Here is a 22,547-nt window from a genome sequence, read left to right as displayed (position 1 = left end):
TAGTGCTGCAGGGAAGGATCTTTACAGAAGAAGGGAGAAGCTTGCTGCAATGAGTAATCTTATGTACCTTGAAATTTTCAGATACGTCAATCAAAGTACTGGCTACATGCAGTATGTTTGGGGGGAAAAAAGTTATTGTCTAAACCGAGGGGGGGAAGGGGGAGGAGACTCCTCTCTCCTAGTTATGTTTTTCCTGTAAAACAGTGAACCTTTTGAAGAGAATCTCTACAGAACAGCTTTCTTCCCCTTCCTTAAGAGTTTATTTTACTGGAGTGTTCCAGAGAGACCTAATACAATTTTGCTTTGAGATAAGCGAGCCAGGAAGAGGAGCTTTGGTGGCATGCACAATGAGCTTCTTAATAGACTCTGCTGCAGCAGTTTGTTTTTCCCTTTTTCTTTGATGCTGTTGCTAAGGCCTTTTAATTGTTCCTTTTCAGATGCTGTTGAAATCACCTCTGGGTCGGTTTCCAGTACCTCCTCTATAAGCACAACTTCCCTTGATACCTTGTACACTGGTTCCACTGCATCCGAAACAGGTCTCCCAACAGCCACTTCCAGCCCCACCAACACTCCTCCCCCTGTCCCCAGCAGGAGTGCCCACACCACAATATCACGCAGCTTGGATATTAGTCCTTCAGCCCACCTGAAGCATGGGTCTTCAACAAAGCGTGGTGCAACCAAATCTCCACAGCCCAAGAGGGCTGCCCCAGGACCTCCTGTTGAAACAGCAGGTCAGAGGTCTCTCCCTATGGATGGGGAGAAGAATCTGCAAGTCAAGAAGACTGCTCTAGCTCCATCCGGGGGCTTAGAAGCCTTCAACTCTCTTTGCCTTGATGATAAGAAGGCAGTTGCTTTGGAGGAGTTGGCACCAGAATCCAGCAGCCAGGCAGTGTCTGTGCCAGAGACAATAGGTGCGGAACTGATCGAGCTGGTGCGCAGGAACACCCACCTCAGCTATGAGCTGTCACGGGTTGCTATCGGTGTAGTGATTGGCCACATTCAGAGCTCCATCCCAGCAACCAATAACGTCATGGAGCAGATCCTCATCTCGTTGGTGGAAAATAAGGTAAAGGAAATGCTGAGCTCTGGCAAGAGGGCACCCTACAGGGACTGGGCAAAAATATTAAAATGTGATTGAAGTAGTAATCTGCATTTTGCTCCTGGAGCTCAGAGGCCAACCCAAGTGAGGAAAGAAGAGTCCAAATTAAAATAAGATGAGTGAGAGAGCAGAGGTGATGGGCTATCATAGAGTGAGTGAGTGAGTTAAGGGGGAAAAAAAATCCAAGTAGGCTTAGCTAGCAACAAGCAGAGAAATGGCGGTCTGGTACATTGTGCAGGGTATTATTCCAGACGGGCTATGAAATTAAGAACTGACTCTTTGCGGGAATAAGTGAATGAAAAGAAGAAGCTGGTGTCAAGAGCCGTTTGGTGATCAGCTTGGGTTGTAGAAGCATTGTGTGTGGACTGGAGGGGAGCTGGGCATTACAGGAGACTACATATGAGGGGGTGGGAGAGAGCCAGGATTAACAGCTTGGGTCCTGTAAAACTAACAGCGAACAGGTTAGTTGGTAGGAGCTGTGGGGGATAGTAGAATTTCTAGATCCAGAGGGTAATGCTAGTAGTAAGACTTCAATGGGCACAAATACAGCAGGATCCAATGCACTCTGGGGGATTGTACTTTGGTCCCGTTTCTTTATGAAGTCGGGGATGGCTACATATGGACAAAGTATAGCTGAAAGAAGAGGAGTACTTGTGGCACCTTAGAGACTAACCAATTTATTTGAGCATGAGCTTTCGTGAGCTACAGCTCACTTCATCGGATGCATACTGTGGAAAGTGTAGAAGATCTTTTTATATACACACAAAGCATGAAAAAATACCGTCTCCCACCCCACTCTCCTGCTGGTAATAGCTTATCTAAAGTGACCACTCTCCTTACAATGTGTATGATAATCAAGGTGGGCCATTTCCAGCACAAATCCAGGGTTTAACAAGAACGTCTGAGGAAGGGGGGGGGGGGCGGGTTAGGAAAACAGGGGGAAATAGGTTACCTTGCATAATGACTTAGCCACTCCCAGTCTCTATTCAAGCCTAAGTTAAATTGTATCCAATTTGCAAATGAATTCCAATTCAACAGTTTCTCACTGGAGTCTGGATTTGAAGTTTTTTTTGTTGTAATATAGCAATTTTCATGTCAGTAATCGCGTGACCAGAGAGATTGAAGTGTTCTCCGAGTGGTTTATGAATGTTATAATTTTTGACATCTGATTTGTGTCCATTTATTCTTTTACGTAGAGGCTGTCCAGTTTGACCAATGTACATGGCAGAGGGGCATTGCTGGCACATGATGGCATATATCACATTGGTGGATGTGCAGGTGAACGAGCCTCTGATAGTGTGGCTGATGTTATTAGGCCCTGTGATGGTGTCCCCTGAATAGATATGTGGGCACAGTTGGCAACGGGCTTTGTTGCAAGGATAGGTTCCTGGGTTAGTGATTCTGTTGTGTGGTATGTGGTTGCTGGTGAGTATTTGCTTCAGGTTGGGGGGCTGTCTGTAGGCAAGGACTGGCCTGTCTCCCAAGATTTGTGAGAGTGTTGGATCATCCTTCAGGATAGGTTGTAGATCCTTAATAATGCATTGGAGGGGTTTTAGTTGGGGGCTGAAGGTGACGGCTAGTGGCGTTCTGTTATTTTCTTTGTTAGGCCTGTCCTGTAGTAGGTGACTTCTGGGAACTCTTGTGGCTCTATCCATCTGTTTCTTCACTTCCACAGGTGGGTATTGTAGTTATAAGAATGCTTGATAGAGATCTTGTAGGTGTTTGTCTCTGTCTGAGGGGTTGGAGCAAATGCGGTTGTATCGCAGAGCTTGGCTGTAGACGATGGATCGTGTGGTGTGGTCAGGGTGAAAGCTGGAGGCATGTAGGTAGGAATAGCGATCAGTAGGTTTCTGGTATAGGGTGGTGTTTATGTGACCATCGTTTATTAGCACTGTAGTGTCCAGGAAGTGGATCTCTTGTGTGGACTGGACCAGGCTGAGGTTGATGGTGGGATGGAAATTGTTGAAATCATGGTGGAATTCCTCAAGGGCTTCTTTTCCATGGGTCCAGATGATGAAGATGTCATCAATATAGCGCAAGTAGAGTAGGGGCGTTAGGGGACGAGAGCTGAAGAAGCGTTGTTCTAAGTCAGCCATAAAAATGTTGGCATACTGTGGGGCCATGCGGGTACCCATAACAGTGCCGCTGATCTGAAGGTATACATTGTCCCCAAATGTAAAATAGTTATGGGTAAGGACAAAGTCACAAAGTTCGGCCACCAGGTTAGCCGTGACATTATCGGGGATAGTGTTCTTGACGGCTTGTAGTCCATCTTTGTGTGGAATGTTGGTGTAGAGGGCTTCTACATCCATAGTGGCCAGGATGGTGTTATCAGGAAGATCACCGATGGATTGTAGTTTCCTCAGTAAGTCAGTGGTGTCTCGAAGGTAGCTGGGAGTGCTGGTAGCGTAGGGCCTGAGGAGGGAGTCTACATAGCCAGACCAGCCTGCTGTCAGGGTGCCAATGCCTGAGATGATGGGGCGCCCAGGATTTCCAGGTTTATGGATCTTGGGTAGTAGATAGAATATCCCAGGTCGGGGTTCCAGGGGTATGTCTGTGCGGATTTGATCTTGTGCTTTTTCAGGGAGTTTCTTGAGCAAATGCTGTAGTTTCTTTTGGTAACTCTCAGTGGGATAAGAGGGTAATGACTTGTAGAAAGTGGTGTTGGAGAGCTGCCGAGCAGCCTCTTGTTCATATTCCAATCTATTCATGATGACAACAGCACCTCCTTTGTCAGCCTTTTTGATTATGATGTTAGAGTTGTTTCTGAGGCTGTGGATGGCGTTGTGTTCCGCATTGTGTTGTTCTTTAGATAAGCTATTACCAGCAGGAGAGTGGGTTTGTGTGGGGGGGGGGGTGGTTGAGAAAACCTGGATTTGTGCTGGAAATGGCCCACCTTGATTATCATACACATTGTAAGGAGAGTGATCACTTTAGATAAGCTATTACCAGCAGGAGAGTGGGGTGGGAGGAGGTATTTTTTCATGCTTTGTGTGTATATAAAAAGATCTTCTACACTTTCCACGGTATGCCTCCAATGAAGTGAGCTGTAGCTCACGAAAGCTTATGCGCAAATAAATTGGTTTAGTCTCTAAGGTGCCACAAGTACTCCTCTTCTTTTTGCGAATACAGACTAACACGGCTGTTACTCTGAGAAGTATAGCTGGCTACTATCCTAGAGGAGAAGGAGGTGGTGTTGGAGCATTTCTCCATGGAGTTCATTCCCACACTGTGACTGCCACAGGGAGGAAGGAGAGAGAACTAGTGGCTGCCAGTGTGTTGTATTAGCCTTCCCATTGCCCACCACTGGATCACTTCTTCCTAAAGTCTGCAGGCTTTTGCTGGATCTTTCAAATGCATGGAAACTTTCAGCAGAAGTGCTGAATTCAGCATTCTTCCAACCGTGAATGGGAGGATAAGATTGAGGCAAGTCTGAGGACAGGTATCCCGACTAGTGAGGACAAAGCAAGCAAAGGGAACTGCCAACACGGAAGGTTCAACAAGCATTGCTGATTAGTCATTCCATGTTTGGGCCATGTGTGACCAGACACAGGCCACTGGAGAGCATGCTGCCTCCCGGGTGGTGGATCTCCTTACGTAGAAATGCCCAAATTCTTTATGTAGAAGCCTAAAACATGAGGGAGTTGGGACCTGATAGGCGCAAGAATGACTTTCAGTATCCAGGAAGAGAACTGAAAATCGGTTTGGTCAACTGAAAAGATCCAAGAGTTTTATGGTGCCCAATATGAGTGAAAAACTGAAGGAAATGCGTTAGAAACCAATGTGTGAGATTCAGGAAGGCTTGAGATGCACTGAGGCTTTTTCTGATGAGGTCTGACTTTGGGATTAGACTGTCTCAACTAAAGCAGAGAGGGCACCCTAAGATCAGAATTTGTGGGGCTGGTTAGCAGGTGTTTTAAACCTAGATAGGAAAGGGCAGAGGCAAAACTTTTGCTTAGCTCGACTGGTGAACATTAAGCAGGTGGTGAATAACTGAGAAATATTAGAGAAATAATGAAAAATAAGCAAAATGGGATGGGATTTGTACTAAATAATGCAGACTGATTTGGTGGGCATAAGTGGAATATTAACATTGCTATACTGTACCTAATGTAGGGGAGATACAGGAGTTGGTGCGTTAGTTCTGGGTAGCAGCTGGGGGATAACTTAGCAATGGGGTGAAGAAGTAAATATATTAGTCATATGACCTGGGTACTGTGCATCCCAATATCATAAGAGAATTAGCCAAAGAACTTGAGCCATTAACAGTTGGTTCTCTGAGAATTTTTCAAACCATGGAGGTAGCACAGGACTGGAGAAGAAGTTGTTGTGGTACAGATCCTTTTTAAAAAGTGGCCGTTATTTTCTGCAGGTAGTGGAACAAATATTAATGCAACATCTGTAAATGGAGGAAAATAGAACCATGAGTAATGAACAGATGTTTATGAAGAATTTCTGTGCATAAACTCATTTTTCTCCAAACGTGTTAGAATTACTGTGTAGGGGTAAGTGTGTGCATAGTTACGCAACATAAGTGGATGTAACAATTAAGCACCTTTTTTTGACCACAGAATACACTAAACTTACTTTGCACCTTTTAGACTCTTTGGTTGGTCTTCCCATCAGGACCATAAAGGTTCAAATAGTTTTCCCCAAGACAAAGTTTCTCTATTGCTCTCTATACTGGGCTGTTCCACAATACATTCTTCAGCCCTCTTTTTGACCCATTTAAGGAATCGTTCCCAAGCCTCTTGAGTAATACCACCATCGTGAACTCATGCCTAATAAACTAATACCAAGCCTTCACCACCTCACTCGATTACATACATGCACAGACAAAAATAAAAGAAGACTGCATCTTGCAGTAGTCATTGAAACAGACAAATGTCTAGGCAGCCATTACCTTTGAATGGAGGGATAATAAGTTTCAGCTCCCACTTGTTAAATGCAAGGAGTACGTTCCCTATAAACATCTAAGATCAGAGTTCCAGTGCTGATGGCCAGATTACAGTGAATTGTTCAGAGATGTTCAGATTTGCAAAACTCCTGGTATTCAAAATTTAGATCAAATAATAATCCAGTTAATTATCTGCATTGAAAAGATCACCCGTAAGTAATCATAACAGCTCACATTTTTGTGGCCATAACCAATCAGGTAATTGCTTTCAAACTCAGTAATAATATACTTACTGTCTGATCTAGATTCAGAAATAATTTGTAACTGATGTATCATGCAGATGTTCTGGATTTGGCCCAAACTGTATGAATTCTTGCTCAGTTTCCTTTCCCTCGGACCCTGAACAGCCCTCTAAAAATAGCTTGAGCTTTATCATGCTCTGAGAAAACAGATTTATTTTTTCCAATTTCTGCAAAGAATCTCCAACTTTGTGGGTTGTGAGAGTGAAAACTGTGTACCAAGTTCCTGAAAGTAGGATCCCTCTTCTGTCTTATAGCTGTCGCCATATCAGAGAAACATGGGATTACGTTTTGTAATTCATTGGGGGGGGAGGGGGCAATGTATTTTCATTTTGTACTTGGACTGAACAAGGAACAAAAGAGACTGCCCCTGTCCAGAGAAATGTAGTCTATCAGTACATCTTCAGCAGTATTTGTCTGAGGGTAGACACCAAGGCCTGGTCTACACACACGGTTTTTGTACTAGTATAACTATTTTGGTTAGGAGGAGGATGTTTAACCAAAATAGTTATGCCAGTACATCTCCTAGTGTGATGTAATTATACTGGTACAGAGGCCCCTTATATTGGTAGAGCTTATTCACGTTACCGTGTAGGACTGGCAACTTTGTACTGGTATAACCCCAGCCACACTGGGGGAGGAGGGAGGGGGTTGTACTGCTTGCATTATACCAATATAGTTAAAACAATACAACTTTTGCATGTGGATGAGTCCAAAAATAATTATCATTATACGCTTATGTCCTTGATCATACCAAATCATTCCATGTTCCCAAGGGGATTTTATTTACAAACTGACACAATGTACAGAGTTGTGGCTGTTTTCAGCTTTAAGTCAAGGGCATATTTTTAAAAACACTTCATAACACTCTTTGGATCCTCTCCTTTCATTTCATACAGTACAAACACTTATCCATGGGGGTATTCTGTATTTTTTTAAGTGAAGTGAGACATCATTGATTAAAGCATCAGTATACTCCACAGTAAATCTTATGCTCATTTCAAGCTTTGTATTACATTCTTTAATTAGTTGTGCCCTTTCTTCTATTCTTCTAGTTTTAATTTGAAGTCAAATCACTGGTTTACTAAATCAATTTTAGACTGTTACCTCCAGCTTATTCCCAGCATGCTCTTCTGAAGATTGAATTGCTTGTGGTATTTTCCATTCATTTATAGTGCTCCTCTTCTGTAGAACCCGGTGCAATGCACTGATCTAGGAGGAGGAAATAACCTCTTGTGCCTCTGACATTTCATTTCCCCTAAGTTAGTCTTGTGGGTGTCTGATGCTCACTTCGTAATGGGAGTAACTTCTAAAAGTGTGAGCTCAGATTGCTAATGAGCCATAGTTCCCCATCAAACCCTTAAAAGGGGAAGCAGAACTAACCAACCACTGTGTGCTCAGGATACCTAGAGGCCCTCCCATTATAAAATGACGTCAAGACAGAATGTTTTCCTTAGGGAGATTTGCTGCTGTGAGTCAGGTTTCCCAAAGTGGCTTCTCCAAGCAATCATTGACGTTGTCTAGGCTATGGTCACTGCCTCCTTTATTAATGAATTATACAGTTAATAGGTGATAAGAATGAAGGAAAATGAAAAATCTTGCTTTTACAAAAGTATTTGCTGCAATGTCTATTGGAAAGATATATTGGAATTGGCATGCATAGGAACACAAATGTCTCAGGAATTGGAGGAGTTGGTCTGAGGATTTATTGAGCTGAATATCAGACAAGAAAAATTGTCTATTCCATATATTTTAAATGGTGTAACTCCAGTTCAGGTGCTGCACTGCTTGAATAATCTAAAAATAGACTAGACGAAGCCCTCAAATGCTTTGTAAGGACAATTCTGCATTTAGCGGGTGGATTGTGGGGGTGAACAAGATAACACCTAATGGGGTAAAGACCTAACTCTTTGTTTTCTGCATGAAGTCTTCAGAAGCATAGGAATTGCCATACTTTATCAGACCAGAAGTCCATCTCGTCCAGTGTCCTGTGTCTGATGGTAGCCAGAACCAGATACTTGAGAGGAAGGTGTGAGAATCCTAGTGGGTAGAGGGGGATAATCTGCTCCCCATGTTAGGGCTTATCCTGGTCTCCAGTAGTCAGAATTGGCTTAAACCCTGAGGTTTAATACCCTTCCAAAGGTTGTGTTAGCACTAACTAGAACAGTTCTGGTTATTCTTGTTATCCATATAAATGTCCACTAGTCCCTTTTTAAATCTGGCAAAGTTCTTGACCTTTTAGTATGGCTTTTGACACAGTCCCACATGACATTCTCATAAGCAAACCGGGGAAATGTGGTCTAGATGAAATTACTATAAGGTGGGTGCGTAACTGGTTGCAACTCTATACTCAGAGTAGTTATCAGTAGTTCATTGTCAAAGTGGGAGAGTGTGTCTAGTGGACTACTGCAGGGGCTAGTCCTGGGTCTGAATATTATGCAATATTTTCATTAATGACTTGGATAATGGAGTAGAGAATATGCTTATAAAATTTGTAGATTACACCATTCTGGGAGGTATTCAGGCACTTGAGGAGGACAGGATTGGAATTCAAAACGACCTTGACAAATTGAAAAATGGGTCTGAAATCAACATGATGAAATTTGATAAAGACCAAATGCAAAGTACTGCACTTAGCAAAGAAAAATCAAATGCACAAATACAAAAAGGGGCATAACTGGCTAGGTGGTAGTACTGCTAAAAAGTATCTGGGGGTTATAATGGTTCACAAATTGAATGTGAGCTAACAGTGTGGTGCAAGTTGCAAAAAAAAAAAAAAGCTAATGACATTCTGGGATGTATTAACAGGAGTATCATATGAAACACACAAGAGGTTGTTAGCCTGCTCCATTCAGCACTGGTGAGGCCTCAGCTGGAGTACTGTGTCCAGTTCTCAGCACCACATTTTAGGAAAGATATGGATAAATTGGAGAGAGTCCAGAGGAGTACAACAAAAATAAGATTTCAAAAACCTGACCTGTTAAGAAATTTTTTTAAAACTGGGTATGTTTAGTCTTGAACAAAGAAGACTGGGAAGCGGGGCACTAAATAGTCTTCAAATACGTTAAGGGCTGTTATAAAGAGGACTGTGATCAATTGTTTTCCATGTCCACTGAAGGTAGGACTGCTTATCTGCAGCAAGGGAGGTTTAGGCTAGATATTAGGAAAAACTTTCTAACTCTTAAGGGTAGTTAAGCACTGGAATAGGCTTCTGAGGGAAATTGTGTAATCCCTAGCATTGGAGGTGTTTTAAGAACAGGTTGGACGGACATCTGTCAGGGATGGTCGAGGTTACTTGATCCTGCCTCAGCACAGAGGGTTGAACTTGATAACTCCTCAGAGGTCCCTTACAGCCCTACATTTCTGTGATTTATCATGTTACGTGACAGCTAGTTACACAATCTGCCTACACATTGTGTGAAAAAATGTTTCCTTTTATCAGTTTTGAATTTGACATCTTTTTAATTTCATTTAATATCTACTTATTTTCCCTGTCACTACAAGAACAGAAGCTCCTGATGTACCGTCTCTTGACAATTATTATTTTATATACTTTTATCATGTCCTCTATTATTCATCTCCTTTCTCAGGCAAACAATTGCGATCTTCTATCTCTTCCTGTGAGAGTTTTTCCAAGTCCCTAATCATTCTCGTTGCCCTTCTCTGAGCCACCTCTAATTCTGCAACATCTTTTTTAGATGGCGTGACCAGTACTGCACGCAGTATTCCAGTTGAGCCTGCATCATTAAATTACATAATGGCATTATAATATTTTTCTCCATGCCATTCCTCACCCATCCTAGTATCTTGTTTGCTTTTTTGAACAGTCTTCACTGAGCTGTCTGCAGTGATGCTCTGTCTGTGGGATTAGTTACCTTAAAACCCTATAAGATGTAGGAGTAGTTTAATTTTTTCCTTCTAATGTGCATTACATTTTTCTTCTGGAAGAAGTTTAATCTATGCCTCCTGTAAAATTGCAGTGTCACAATGTTCCACTTACGACATGGGAGTCGGAATCAATCTGCACTTCCATTAAAATCAAGCTTTAAATCTGTTGACTGTACTTTAAGCTCTACTTTGGTCAAAGGAGTTCTAACCTAAGTGGGATGGCCAGCATGGATTGGCACAAGCCATGTTAGACCAGTCATGCTTACAGTTAGCTGATATTTTGGTTTGACCCTATGCTTTCTGGAAGGCCAGACTACATTAGAACCCTGTTTGGACACAGCCTGCACACGTCAGCAACAGGCATGCTCCAAGCAACCCCCTGGAGTGTCAGAACTTGTTCCACTGGACACTCTCAGAATTCACCAATCTGCTGTTCCTAAATGAATGGAACACCTCAGTTTACCAGTTGCACTTCAGGATCACCTCTCAGTTCAGCTTACAGCACTTAAAATTTGTTTATAGTGAAAAGAAGTATAAATAGAGATTTGAGAAGAAGCAAGTAGAATTAATGGAAATTGTAAACAAATGGGTACATAAGTTTAGGCTCCAGTTAAAGTGTTAACTAACAAGATATTCATTTGCCTGTCTCATAAGTCAGCTCACCCAAAGTTTCTCTCCCAGCATTAAACAGCAAGACTGGCTGTGATGCGCAGTTCATAAGACAAGCCAATAGGCTGCTTGTCTCTAGGTGAAGGATACCTGTGTATACTTCTGCACCCCCAGATATACAGTAAAACCTGTCTTAGAGATCACCTCTGAAGAGAGACCACTTGTCACAAGTGACTACTTGCAGAGGCCACAGAACATCACTATGCTGTGGTGTGCAAACCTTCGCAGAGAGACCACCTCTGTTACAAGCAATCACTTTTCTAACTCCCATTAGAGGTCGCTCCTGGCAGATTTTACTGTAGTTCTAACCTCCATTGTCTTCACTCGTAAAATTGGGTATCCTATGCTGCTTATTTATGTCCTTCAGAGCATCTCTCCTGAAGACTTTGCAATCTCTTGATTAGCATTTTGCTCTGTCAGTAAACAGGCATCTATTGTAAAGTATATAGTACGTAGTTTACATGTAGCTAGGTAAGCATCTCCTGCCTTAAAGAAACCTATCACCTTCTGGTGGCCAGCCCCAGCTGGCATACCTTAAGAGCATAATTATCAGGGTGTATGCATAACTCCTTACATATTATCCACACATACCTCTAGCAATGATTATGATGAACAGTGTGAAACAGGCTTTCAGTGCAGACCTCGCATGTCACCCATTGACCAACTTATTTAGAGACCAGAATGAGGGGATCCCTGTAACACTGTGCACCCTGCCAGTTGGCACCAAGAGGTCCCTGGGTCACAAGGACCAGTGTGTAAATCCATTAACATCCGATGGATTCTTGCAGGCACTGGATTATGATGCATTTAGTGCATGTATGTGAACTTTGCTACCTTTCATTCTGTAACTAGCTGTGGCAAATCTCATTGCTGACACTGTCAAACCGTTGCTCCACCTCTGCCCGGTACTGCTGCTTCTGGAAGCAATCTGCCCTTTGCACTGAACGCAGTTTCCTTCTGTAATTCCATGTTGCTTAAAACAAATGACATTTCTGTCTTGTTGAAAAATTTTTTCCACTCTGTACACATTTAGGGCATGGCTACGCTTGTGAGTTAGAGAGCATTAAAGCAGTCCAATGCGCTCTAACTCTCAACACATCCACACTAGCAAGGCACGTAGAGCCCTCTGGCTCCGCGGCTAGAGTGCTCCTGGTACTCCACCTCGGTGAGTGGAATAAAGTTTGATGCACCCCTACTGGAGCGCTGTGGCACCAGTGTGGACACCCTGGCCTGTTAGTGCCCTCTGATCGGCCTCCAGAAGTGTCCCACAATGCCTGCTCTATCCACTCTGGTCATCACTTTGAACTCTACTGCCCTGCACTCAGGTGACCAACCATCAGACCCGCCCTTTAAATTCTCTGGGAATTTTGAAAATCCCCTTCCCGTTTGTTCAGCCAGGTGTGCAGTGCTCTCAGCGAATCTTTCCAGGTGACCATGTCTCCATGTGCCAGGCGATCCCCAGTATGAAGCAATGGCGAGGTGCTGGACCTCATCAGTGTTCGGGGGGAGGAAGCTGTCCAGTCCCAGCTGCACTTCAGCCATAGGAATTACAATACCTTCGGGCAGATATCAAGGGGCATGATTGAAAGGGGCCATGACTGGGACGCACTGCAGTGCAGGGTTAAAGTGAAGGAGCTGCGGAATGCCTACCACAAAGCCCGTGAGGCAAACAGCCACTCTGGTGCTGCCCCTGTGACCTGCCGTTTTTACAAAAAGCTGGACGCGATACTTGGCGGCGACCCCACCTCCACTCCGAGTACCACCATGGACACTTCAGAGCACAGTCCAGCAAGGCAGGAGGAGGAGGAAGACACCCCAGCCAGTCGCGGTGGTCGGTGCTTGCGGAAGGACAAACACCAGAGGAGGCTTCCGGTAAGTGGCTTTTATTGTGGGAAGGAAGTTATTCGGTGCGGGCTCTTGGGGCGAGGAGGGTTAGGGCTGCGTGCATGCCTAGATGCGGAATAGGGCATTGATGTGCCCTCTCACATGGCAGTAATCTCTTCAAAGGTCTCATCCAGAACTTGGGCAATGCGCTTGCGCAGGTTTCGTGGGAGAGCCACTGTGGTCCTTGTCCCAGTCAGGCTAACATGTCTGTGCCATGAAGGGCCGGGGCGGACCATTGCTGCACACAGGCAAGCTGCATATGGGCCAGGGCGGAAGCCACATTGTAGTAGAAGACCCTCCCTTGTTTCCTAGGTCACCCTCAGCAGCGAGAGAGATTCCAGGACGAAGTCCTGTGGAAGATGTGGGGACAGTGAGTATAGGGGTCCCTTGCAGTTGTTGGCTCTCCCCAAGGCACAGAAACCCAGAGGACAGTACAGCCATGAAAGAATCAGTCCCCCTTGACCCTGTGCTTACTCACCATTTTGGGGCTCCTGGGGGTTGTGTGCTTGCTTTAGGACTGGCAAATTATGCTATTGTGTAGACTGTGCTTGCCCTCCTTAAGTACACGGGAATCATTGCTCTGTCTGGTGTGAACAATGCTGCCTCTGTTAAGTGTTGCATTTTGCCTTTACAGATGCAACCTTCAGATCTCAGCCGTCCGTGTTATCACCAACTGGGAGGCTGCAAAGAATCAGGAAGAGGCCATGTAGAAGCAAAGAGGACATGCTGCATGAAATCATGCAGCACTTCCTTAATGAAAATCAAAAAGTGCAGGAGTAGCAGGAGAGTGAAAGGAGGGTCCACCAGCAAAATGCGGATTGCCGGCATCAAAACACAGAGCAGCTGATAAGCATCATGGAGTGCCAAGTGGACTCAATCCAGGCACTCGTAGCCATGCAGGCGGAGCACTACTGCAGCCCTTGTCCCAAAACTCTTGTGCCCTCATGTCACCGCCAACCCACTTTCCCCAACATCCTGGGTTTTTATCGCCGCCAGCTGCCTCCAAGACCTGTAGCTTCATCACCCAGCCTTGCAAACTACGACCCTTACCCACTGCACTCAACCCCCATCACCATGCAGTATAGCCATCCTGAAGTGCAGCACTCACTGCACAGCACTCCAAACAGGAAGGCTGAGTATGATAACAGGACATACACAAACCTGTGATTGTACCGTTCCCCACCCCACCCTCTTGCCCTTTGTGTTTCCCAAGCAGTTATTTTCAATAAATGCATTTTCTTTTCATTAAATGGATTTTTTTGCTTTGAAAACATTCTTTATTATTGCATAATGTAAAAGATACCTTAGCCCAGGAAAGCAACAGGCACTGCAAGTCAGTGTATCATACGTAGCAAACACCGATTCCTACTAACACTGGAACTGCTGGACTTTACTCCTGTGCAGGGCACCAGACATTACTGGTGGCTTTCAGCCTCAAATTGCTCCCTCAAGGCATCCCTAATCCTTGCAGCCCCACGCTGGGCCCCTCTAATAGCCCTGCTCTCTGTCTGTTCAGATTCAGCCTTCAGGTGTTGAACGTCTGAGTTCCATGTCTGAGTGAATCTTTCATTCCCTTCACAAATGTTATGGAAGGTATAGAAGGCGGATATAACCGCGGGGATGCTGTTATCGGCCAGGTCCAGCTTCCCATACGGAGAATGCCAGCGGCCCTTTAAATGGCCAAAAGCACACTCCACAGTCATTCTGCACTGGCTCAGCCTGTTGTTGAACCGCTCCTTGCTGCTGTCAAGGCTCCCTATGTAAGGTTTCATGAGCCACGGCATTAAAGGGTAAGCGGGGTCTCCAAGGATCACAATGGACATTTCAACTTTCCCTACAGTTATCTTCTGGTCTGGGAAAAAAGTCCCGGATTGCAGCTTCCTGAACAGGCCAGTGTTCCGAAAGATGCGTGCGTCATGCACCTTTCCAGGCCAGCCTGCGTTAAAGTCAATGAAACACACACAGTGATCCACAAGCGCCTGGAGAACCATAGAGAAATAGTCCTTCTGATTAACATACTTGGAGGCTAGGTGGGCTGGTGCCAAAATTGGAATATGCATCCCATCTGTCGCCCCTCCACAGTTAGGGAAACCCATTTGTGCAAAGCCAGCCACAATGTCATGCATGTTACCCAGAGTCACGGTTCTGCTGAGCAGGATGTGATTAATGGCCCTGCAAACTTGCATCAACATGATTCCAACGGTCGACTTCCCCACTCCAAACTGGCTAGCGACTGATCGGTAGCTGTCTGGAGTTGCCAGTTTCCAGATTGCAATACCCACCCGCTTCTCCACCATCAGGGCAGCTCTCAATCTCGTGTCTTTGCGCTTCAGGGTGGGGGTGAGCTTCTCACACAGTCCCATGAAAGTGGCTTTTCTCATCCGAAAGTTCTGCAGCCACTGCTCGTCATCCCAGACTTGCATGACGATGTGATCCCACCACTCAGTGCTTGTTTCCCGAGCCCGAAAGCAGCATTCCACGGTGGTGAGCATGTCCATGAATGTCGCAAGCAGTCTTGTATCGTATGCATTATTCGAGTCGATATTATCGTCAGAGTCCTCACTGTCACTTTGGATCTTAAGGAGTAACTTGACTGCCAAACGTGATATGCTGGCGAGACTCATCAGCATATTCCTCAGCAGTTCGGGCTCCATTCCCGCAGACCGAAAGGGAAGATAGAGCGTGCAGTACAAAAAAGTTGAAAGATAGCACCAATTGTGGATGGAAGCAGAGGGATTTCTGGGATGTGAACTGATGCATCATGGGGCGTTGGGACAGAACCCAGAATGCCCCCCCATCCCCTTCCCACAAGCCACAGTGCCAGAATGGGAAGAGGTTCTCTGTGGGATAGCTGCCCACAATGCACTGCTCCCAATGCCGCTGCAAGTGCTGCAAATGTGGACACACCAGTGTGCTTGCAGCTGTCAGTGTGGACAGACTGCAGCGCTTTCCCTACTGCGCTCTACAAAGGCTGGTTTAACTCAAAGCACTCTAAGTTTGCAAGTGTAGCCATGCCCTTAGCTTTTTGCAGACTTGTAAGGGAGGCTAGTTCCCCTTGCTTGTTCGGGAGCATGGGGAGCTCAGGAGTGTGAACACTTGAGAGGCACTTGTACAGCAGCTTTGTTCTTGGCACAGGCCAAATAAGGTTTTTGCAATATCTCACTAAGAGAGGGCATGAATATTTTTTTAAAGTTGTTAGTGCTTAGGAGGCCTTTTGCTCTTAAATTGCTACAGAAGTAGCCCGGTTTGGGGAAGTCACTGCCAGACCCCTTAAGAACACCATCTTCTCATTTGCCGTTCTTGATCAAGGGTTGCCATCAGCCAGAGAAATCTGCTGCTGAATAAATCTGTGGAGTGAATGTTTATTGGCCTACAGATGGCTGGAACACCTGAAGGGTGAAGTCTGGAAGATGTTACTGAAGCGTAGCTAATGTGGTGGTCGAAAGCCAAGTAACTCCTCTCTTCTCTCCCTGTGACACACTTGCACATCTGTACGCACCAGACTCTGCCTCTCTGCAGTACAATCTTGCTCTCTAACAGGATTATATTTCCAGTGAAGATTTCTTTAATTATTACATGCCCAGCCAGGGAGAAAAACTCGCTCCTAAATGAAAGCGTTTTTTTCAGAGAGGTTACCCTGGAGAGTTTGGCTCAATAAATTAAATTAAGTGTCTCTGTTAATCTGGACTAGAGTCTCCTGGGGAGAGCTGTTGAGGAGACTAGCTCTTCTCTGCATTAGCTGCTACTTATTGAGGGGGTTTACCCCTCTCTTGTAAATGAAGGCTGGAGGGCAGCCTTTGTTATAATAGCAAAGAGTGAAATACAGGAGAGTCCCTTTTGTGTGTCTCCTGAAGAGCTGCTGTATGCTGATCTGGAGGGGAGTCTCTGGGAAGATGTTTGTACTCAAAGCACCAGTGATTTTCCAGAACTGGTGGCTTGGGGAGAAGGGGGAAGTCGAAAAGGAACAAAAACAGGAGGAAGAAGAAGCAGGAAGAACAGCTTTGCAGACCAGAATCGACAATCTGTTTGTTAGCAGTGGGAGTGAGGTGGCAAGAGACAAGTTTCTGAAAATAATCCTGTTCTGTTTAGCAGAAATGAAAGCCCTGCAGTGGTGTATGGTTCTCCTTCTATTTGGAGGGGACCAGCTGTTTTGTTAACAACAAACAAATGAAAAGTAAATTTCATTATGAAAACAGTTACATCCACTCACTGAAGGTGTCCGCTGCCTTCCCAAGTAACCGTCTGATTCCTGGAAATGACCTCATGGAGTGTCCGCAGGGCTGTAATAGTTGCCAAGCTGCTTAATAAGCAGAGACCAGACCTCATTGCTGGGGCTGGGGGAGATGAGACTGGTGCTGAGATTCCATTAAGACAGCACACTGTATGGTTCTACTAGTCAGATTGGAGCACTTTGTTAGGAGATTGATCTTATTCATGTCCATTAGCAAATTTATGTTCACTGGAATTGGAAAGCCTGTGGAGGGGGGATTGTAAAGGCATAGATTTGAGTTTTGAGAGCCCAAGAAGAGCCTCAGTTAATCATCAAAACAAGCAGACGATTTAAAATGGCATCCTGACTGTGAACTCTAGTAAGAGCAGACTTGCATATTTCTGGACACCTACTAAGATACTGGCCACAGTTAACCCCCTCACAGGGGCTGGCCCTTGGATGTAGAGTAGTCTCCCAATGAAGTTCCATCACTTGGGACACTTGAAAATGGGCTAGCCAAAGCATCTGAGCTTGTGCTGAAAGAAACCAACCTGCAAAGGGAAGGATGTGACCAAGTAGGTATCTTCCATCTACCTTCTGATTCTGTGATTTAAATCACTGTTTAGCATGGTTGCTGTAATCAGATTGTGCTTTGTGTTTCTGACAGTCACCCTCTGTCTCACACCAGCCTGCTGGTAATCTAGCTGGCCACTCCTCCCTCCACAGTGTCCCAAGATGTCTTTCTCAAGAGCATGCGGTGGATTGTGATAAAGTTAAACCAACACGTTCCCTCCTTCATTATCTCAGCCTGACAAAGATTGTGTAATTAACAGCGACAAGAACATGTTGATTCAGTGCTTCAATTATGTAGTAAAAAAAGGTCCTAATTAGTTCACACCTCAAATTCCACTAAGCAAATTATGAACAGGTGTCTCTCTAAAACAGCTTAAACATTGCACTTAAGTTTTCAGTTCAGGGTTGTTGGGTTTCAGCTGCATTGGCAATAGCTTGTTCTTTGACATTTTGAAGTGTTTATGGCAGCTACCAGTGCATGCTTTGAGATGAACGGGGCTGCATTTGTGCTTTATTTTAAAAAGATTTCTGCGCTCTTCTCTAATATGAATTTGTGCTGCTGTGGTTTCTAATGAGAGTTACTTCTCAAAGGTTTTACTGTCTGAGGTGCTGCATAAGTGGCAAAAACGAAGTTATGACTAGATTCAGTTCTTCGCCTCACCTGTCTCTCTTGAGTCGGCGGCCCGGTGCGCATTGTATCATATGTGTAATGAAAAATAAATTGTTCCCAAATTTAAATAGTGACGACATGGGGGGGGGAGATCTCTTTTCTCATTGCACAGAGAAGGGCAATATTTGTTGCTCCCTCGTAAACCACTCCCTTTTGTTCCTTTCTCTCATCAATGTGGCCCATCAATCTGACCAGGTCACTTCCATCTTTGAACCTCTTCTGGCTTCCTCCCTCCATTTCATCAAGTTCAAGCTTCTTGTTCTTACCTTCAAGGCCCTGAATAATTTTTCCCCTTCTGATAGTCTATTCTTACATCTTCTGGTGTTGTACCCTTCCAACCTGACCCATTCTCCACTTCTTCTTCTCGGACATCTCAATACCTTCAGTGCTCCCCCTTTATCATAGAATCTTCTCCCTGAATTAATCGTCAAAGACAATACCGTCTCCTCATTCAGACCCCTCTCTACGGCACTCCTCTACCATGATAGCCGCAGCAAACTAGCTAGCTGATAGCCAAGATGTAGGGTAAACTTTCATTTACAGAAAAAAAGTGGTATATAAAATTCTATTAGGATGTGGCTGGCTGTCACCTGGCCACCTTTCTCTTTAGTTGTTAATCTGTCCCCTACCTTCCATCTCTCTGTTTTGTCTCAAGCATGTAAGCTCTTCAGGGCAAGGTTTCAGCCTTCTTGTGGGTTTTGTGTGTGCGTGCAGCATTTTGTACATGGGAAATGCTACAGATACGTTAATAGTAGTAATCTGAGAGAGATCTGCTCTGAAAGTAAGATTTACTGATCTTTGACTACATACAAACTCATAAAGCTGTGGTGCACTGTTATCTCACTTGGCTATTTAAAGAAAAACAGAGCCTAAGCAAATTGAGAGGAATTGATTCCTGCACAGGTTAATCCAGAAGGCAGCAATCCTAATACTTAACACTTACTGAGCTTTAGCATCTTCAAAGTGCTGTACTCATATGAACTCATCTGTTGTTAATGATTGACAAAACTGGCAGGTGAAATTAAAATCTGCCAGTTCAGAGTCCAGGAAAAATGACAACTGTATTGATGGGATCACATCCAAAAAACTGCTGGTTGAACTTTCAATTTTGTGGGACAAAACTGTGACTTGTAGAACTATGCACGCTGCTGATTGACCTGGCTCCAGTAATCCAGGTTGTCGTATGGTATGCGTCCAGTACCAGAGCAGTTTCTCTTACTGCTCTTGGCCTGGCAGTCTGCATTTATCCTGTTCAGTTCAGAGGGTGCCCACCCATGTGCTTAGACATCTCATGTGCTTAGTACCTGCATCTAGGAGGAAGGTGATCTTATTCTTATGGCATTGGATTTGTACACTGAGAATAATACAACCAAGTGGGTGGTGTGAAGTTAAACTAATATTTGTAAAATGTGTTGAGCTGCTCAGATGGGAAGGAAAGTAGTATTCTTACTCTGCTGTATGTTAGGAAAGTGAAAATGGAAAGTAAGCTGACACTTTAGGTGGTGCCACCAGTGTGGTGGCTTGTTGGGTTTTTCCCCGTAAATATTTTGAAATTGACATTGTGGTGGTCAAAACAAGTAGAAGCTAGTTTGTAGATTATTTTTCCTCTGATGGAAAATGCATAAACCTCTCCACTCAGCAGTGTCTTTCCAAAGCACTGATAAAAGGTGTTCTTTTGCAGACACGTGGCATTCCCATTTCCTGTTAACAGAGAGGGAAGGATTTTTATGTACTAAGCTATAATTATCTGATCTATGCAACCCCCAGGTATAAATTTCCATGGCTGTAAGAATGTTTTCTGGAGCTGATCAGATGTTAGGCTTCTCATTGATCCAACTGAGACAACCAGCTGCTCTGGTGTCCAGCCTTACATTTCTGCAATGGAGCCTCTAAGGAGAACTAAGCATGATTTTCATACCCTCTGAAAGCAATACTGCCTCCCCAGCATTGTGGTCAAGGTTTTGGAGATGTAAATATGAGTTCTGACTCTGCACCATTCCTGGAGCCTGCTTTCACTGATTCAGTAATTGCATTATCTTTGCAAGAATGGAAGGGGGAGAGAACCAGAAAACAGTGTTTGGAAGCTGAAGCAGCGGGTGGGCGTGGGGGTGTTAAACTCGCTGTCCACCTGCTGCCAGTTGTTGTTTGAATGAAGTAACCTGTCAGGACTGAGGCAAAGGATACCTGTGGAAACAGTTACTCTCCAAAAAACTGCTGTGTATCAGGAACCCTATTACTGGTATTTCTTTTGTCTTCTTGCAGAATCTGATTTCTGGGCTGCCTTCGGGGCAGATCTGCCATGATGAGCAGCGGCTTGAGGTGATCTTTGCAGATCTGGCCAGGCACAAAGAAGATGCCCAGCAGCGCAGCTGGGCACTCTATGAGGATGAAAATGTCATCTGCTGCTATTTGGAAGAGCTTCTCCGTATTCTGGTGGGTTGCTTTCTTAAGTAGGTTTAGTGAAGCTGAGATTCCCTTGTAGATTTCCTCTCTCAATATTCTTTCCTTAGGGCTTGTCTGTGTGGAGCGTTAGTGTTTGGCAAGCCAGGCGCGATTCAACAGTGCACCAGCTTGCCACAAAGTAAGTCGCTGTTTGGTCACTGCTACAGTGCAATAAGGGTCCTGGAGTATGACTTGAAAGCACAGTATGCTAAGGCACACTGTGGGACTTTTGCTGCTCTATAGCAGTGTCCACACAGTGAGTTACAGTGGAGCAAGCTGGGGCATTGTAGAGTCATACCCTGGGTTGTGCCGCTCTAACTCACCCTGTAGACAAGCCCTTAGTGAAATCTTCGGACAGATGTTCAAGGGATTATGTTTCCATTTATTAATAACGTGTGTTAAACAAGCCCTACCATATGTATGTATATCTACTGTAATGCAGCCTGGGACTTAAGTTGCAAGATTCTGAATAAGGCTTTGTCTGCCTGGGGTCTGTCGTGCTTAGGAACCATGTTTAAATCCACCTTGCAAAATTATCATCCACCCATGTTTTACAGTGCTCAGTTCTTTATTCACCCATCTTTAAAAAGTAAATAAATAAATAGCCACCAAAAACCTCCTCTCCAGATGCACTGCAAGCTCAGTTGAACACTGTTCCATTGGAAACTTGTTTCATGATTTGGCTGGCCAGCATGCGCAGGCCAAACAATATCAGTGTTCTATCCTAAGCCCTACCAGCGTGCTAACACTGCCTTGCCCTGCCCATGCTGGCCTTTAAACTGCATGAAAAGTGTTATTGGGGCTGTTTGAAAACATGGCTTCCAGCAAGCACTGTGTGAAGGCCAGCGTAGAAGGTCCTAACTCTTAATTCATTCTGAAGCGCATGAGTTTCACCTGCTTCTCCAAGGACACGTCTATACTGCGGACGATAAAGCAGCACGTCTATGGAGCTACAGCTGTGCTTTCGTGTAGATGCTTGCCGTGTCAACAGGAGCGGGTTTTCTGTTGATGTCCTCAATCCATCTCTCCAAGAGACAGTAGCTAGGTTGACAGAATAATTTTTCTGTCCACCTAGCTGCATCCACAATTGGGGCTATGTCAGCACTTAAGGCATGAAGATTTTCACAGCCCTGAGTGACGTAGCTAGGTTGATCTAATTTTTAAGTGAAGACCAGCCCTAAAACATACAGCTCATCAGATGGGTTTAATCCAGCTTCCTCCATGTTTCGTCCCTCCCCCCACTAATTCTGCAGGGTGAGATCTGCCAAGTTTGAGGCAGACAATACAGGCATAACCAAAATGGTGTTAGATTATAGCAGGCATTGTGTGCATGTGTACATGTACAGCACTCAACATGACAAGCCCAGCCCTGACTGGGGCTTCTGGGTGCAACTGCAGCACAAACAGTATTTTCAAAACCCTTCATGGATCACCTTTTTCAGATGCTTTCAGCATGTAAGTCACGGAGGGAGAGACTCTGCTTGGCACTGAGGCAGTTCCAGGAGTTCACTTTGATATGGAATCTCTAGGGTAGCTGTTTCCCCTTGCACTGTCTTAGTGCTTCCCTCCTAATTTCTTTGTAGGGTGGTTGGGCTGTGGGGACTGAAGTCCTGGGGTTGGAGGAACTGGTGAGATGGGAACAGTTCTTTATCCTGCGGAAAGGCCAGCCTGACTTGGGGCCTCTGTGTTCCTGATAGAGACCCTTTGGCTTCTCCAATATGCCAACAATCTCACTTGTTCGATTGTGTTTCCAGACAGATGCAGATCCTGATGTTTGCAAGAAAATGTGCAAAAAGAATGAGTTTGAATCAGTCCTGTCCCTTGTGGCATATTATCAGATGGTAAGAGGTGTTGGATTCTTCCTATCTTCTATTGAAGGTTTCCCTATAAACCCAAAGGAGAAGGGTTAACAAGCA

General features: G+C 44.7%; 1 protein-coding gene across 2 annotated transcripts in view; it reads left to right on the top strand.

Moving 5' to 3' along the window:
* The window catches only part of NCKIPSD (NCK interacting protein with SH3 domain), a 101,200-nt gene that overhangs the window by 55,218 nt on the left and 23,435 nt on the right, over positions 1-22,547 (top strand). For both annotated transcript variants that reach the window (XM_084633052.1, XM_084633051.1), the window contains exons 5-7: positions 438-1,066; positions 20,452-20,622; positions 22,386-22,472. In XM_084633052.1, the coding sequence (XP_084489178.1) occupies positions 438-1,066; positions 20,452-20,622; positions 22,386-22,472 (887 nt within the window). The remainder of the gene's footprint in view (positions 1-437; positions 1,067-20,451; positions 20,623-22,385; positions 22,473-22,547) is intronic.

Source organism: Lepidochelys olivacea (genome assembly GCF_965140295.1).
Source record: "Lepidochelys olivacea isolate rLepOli2 genome assembly, chromosome: 7".
Lineage (NCBI taxonomy): Eukaryota > Metazoa > Chordata > Testudines > Cheloniidae > Lepidochelys > Lepidochelys olivacea.
Note: the sequence above shows the minus strand (reverse complement) of the source record. Positions and strands in the feature narration are given on the sequence as shown.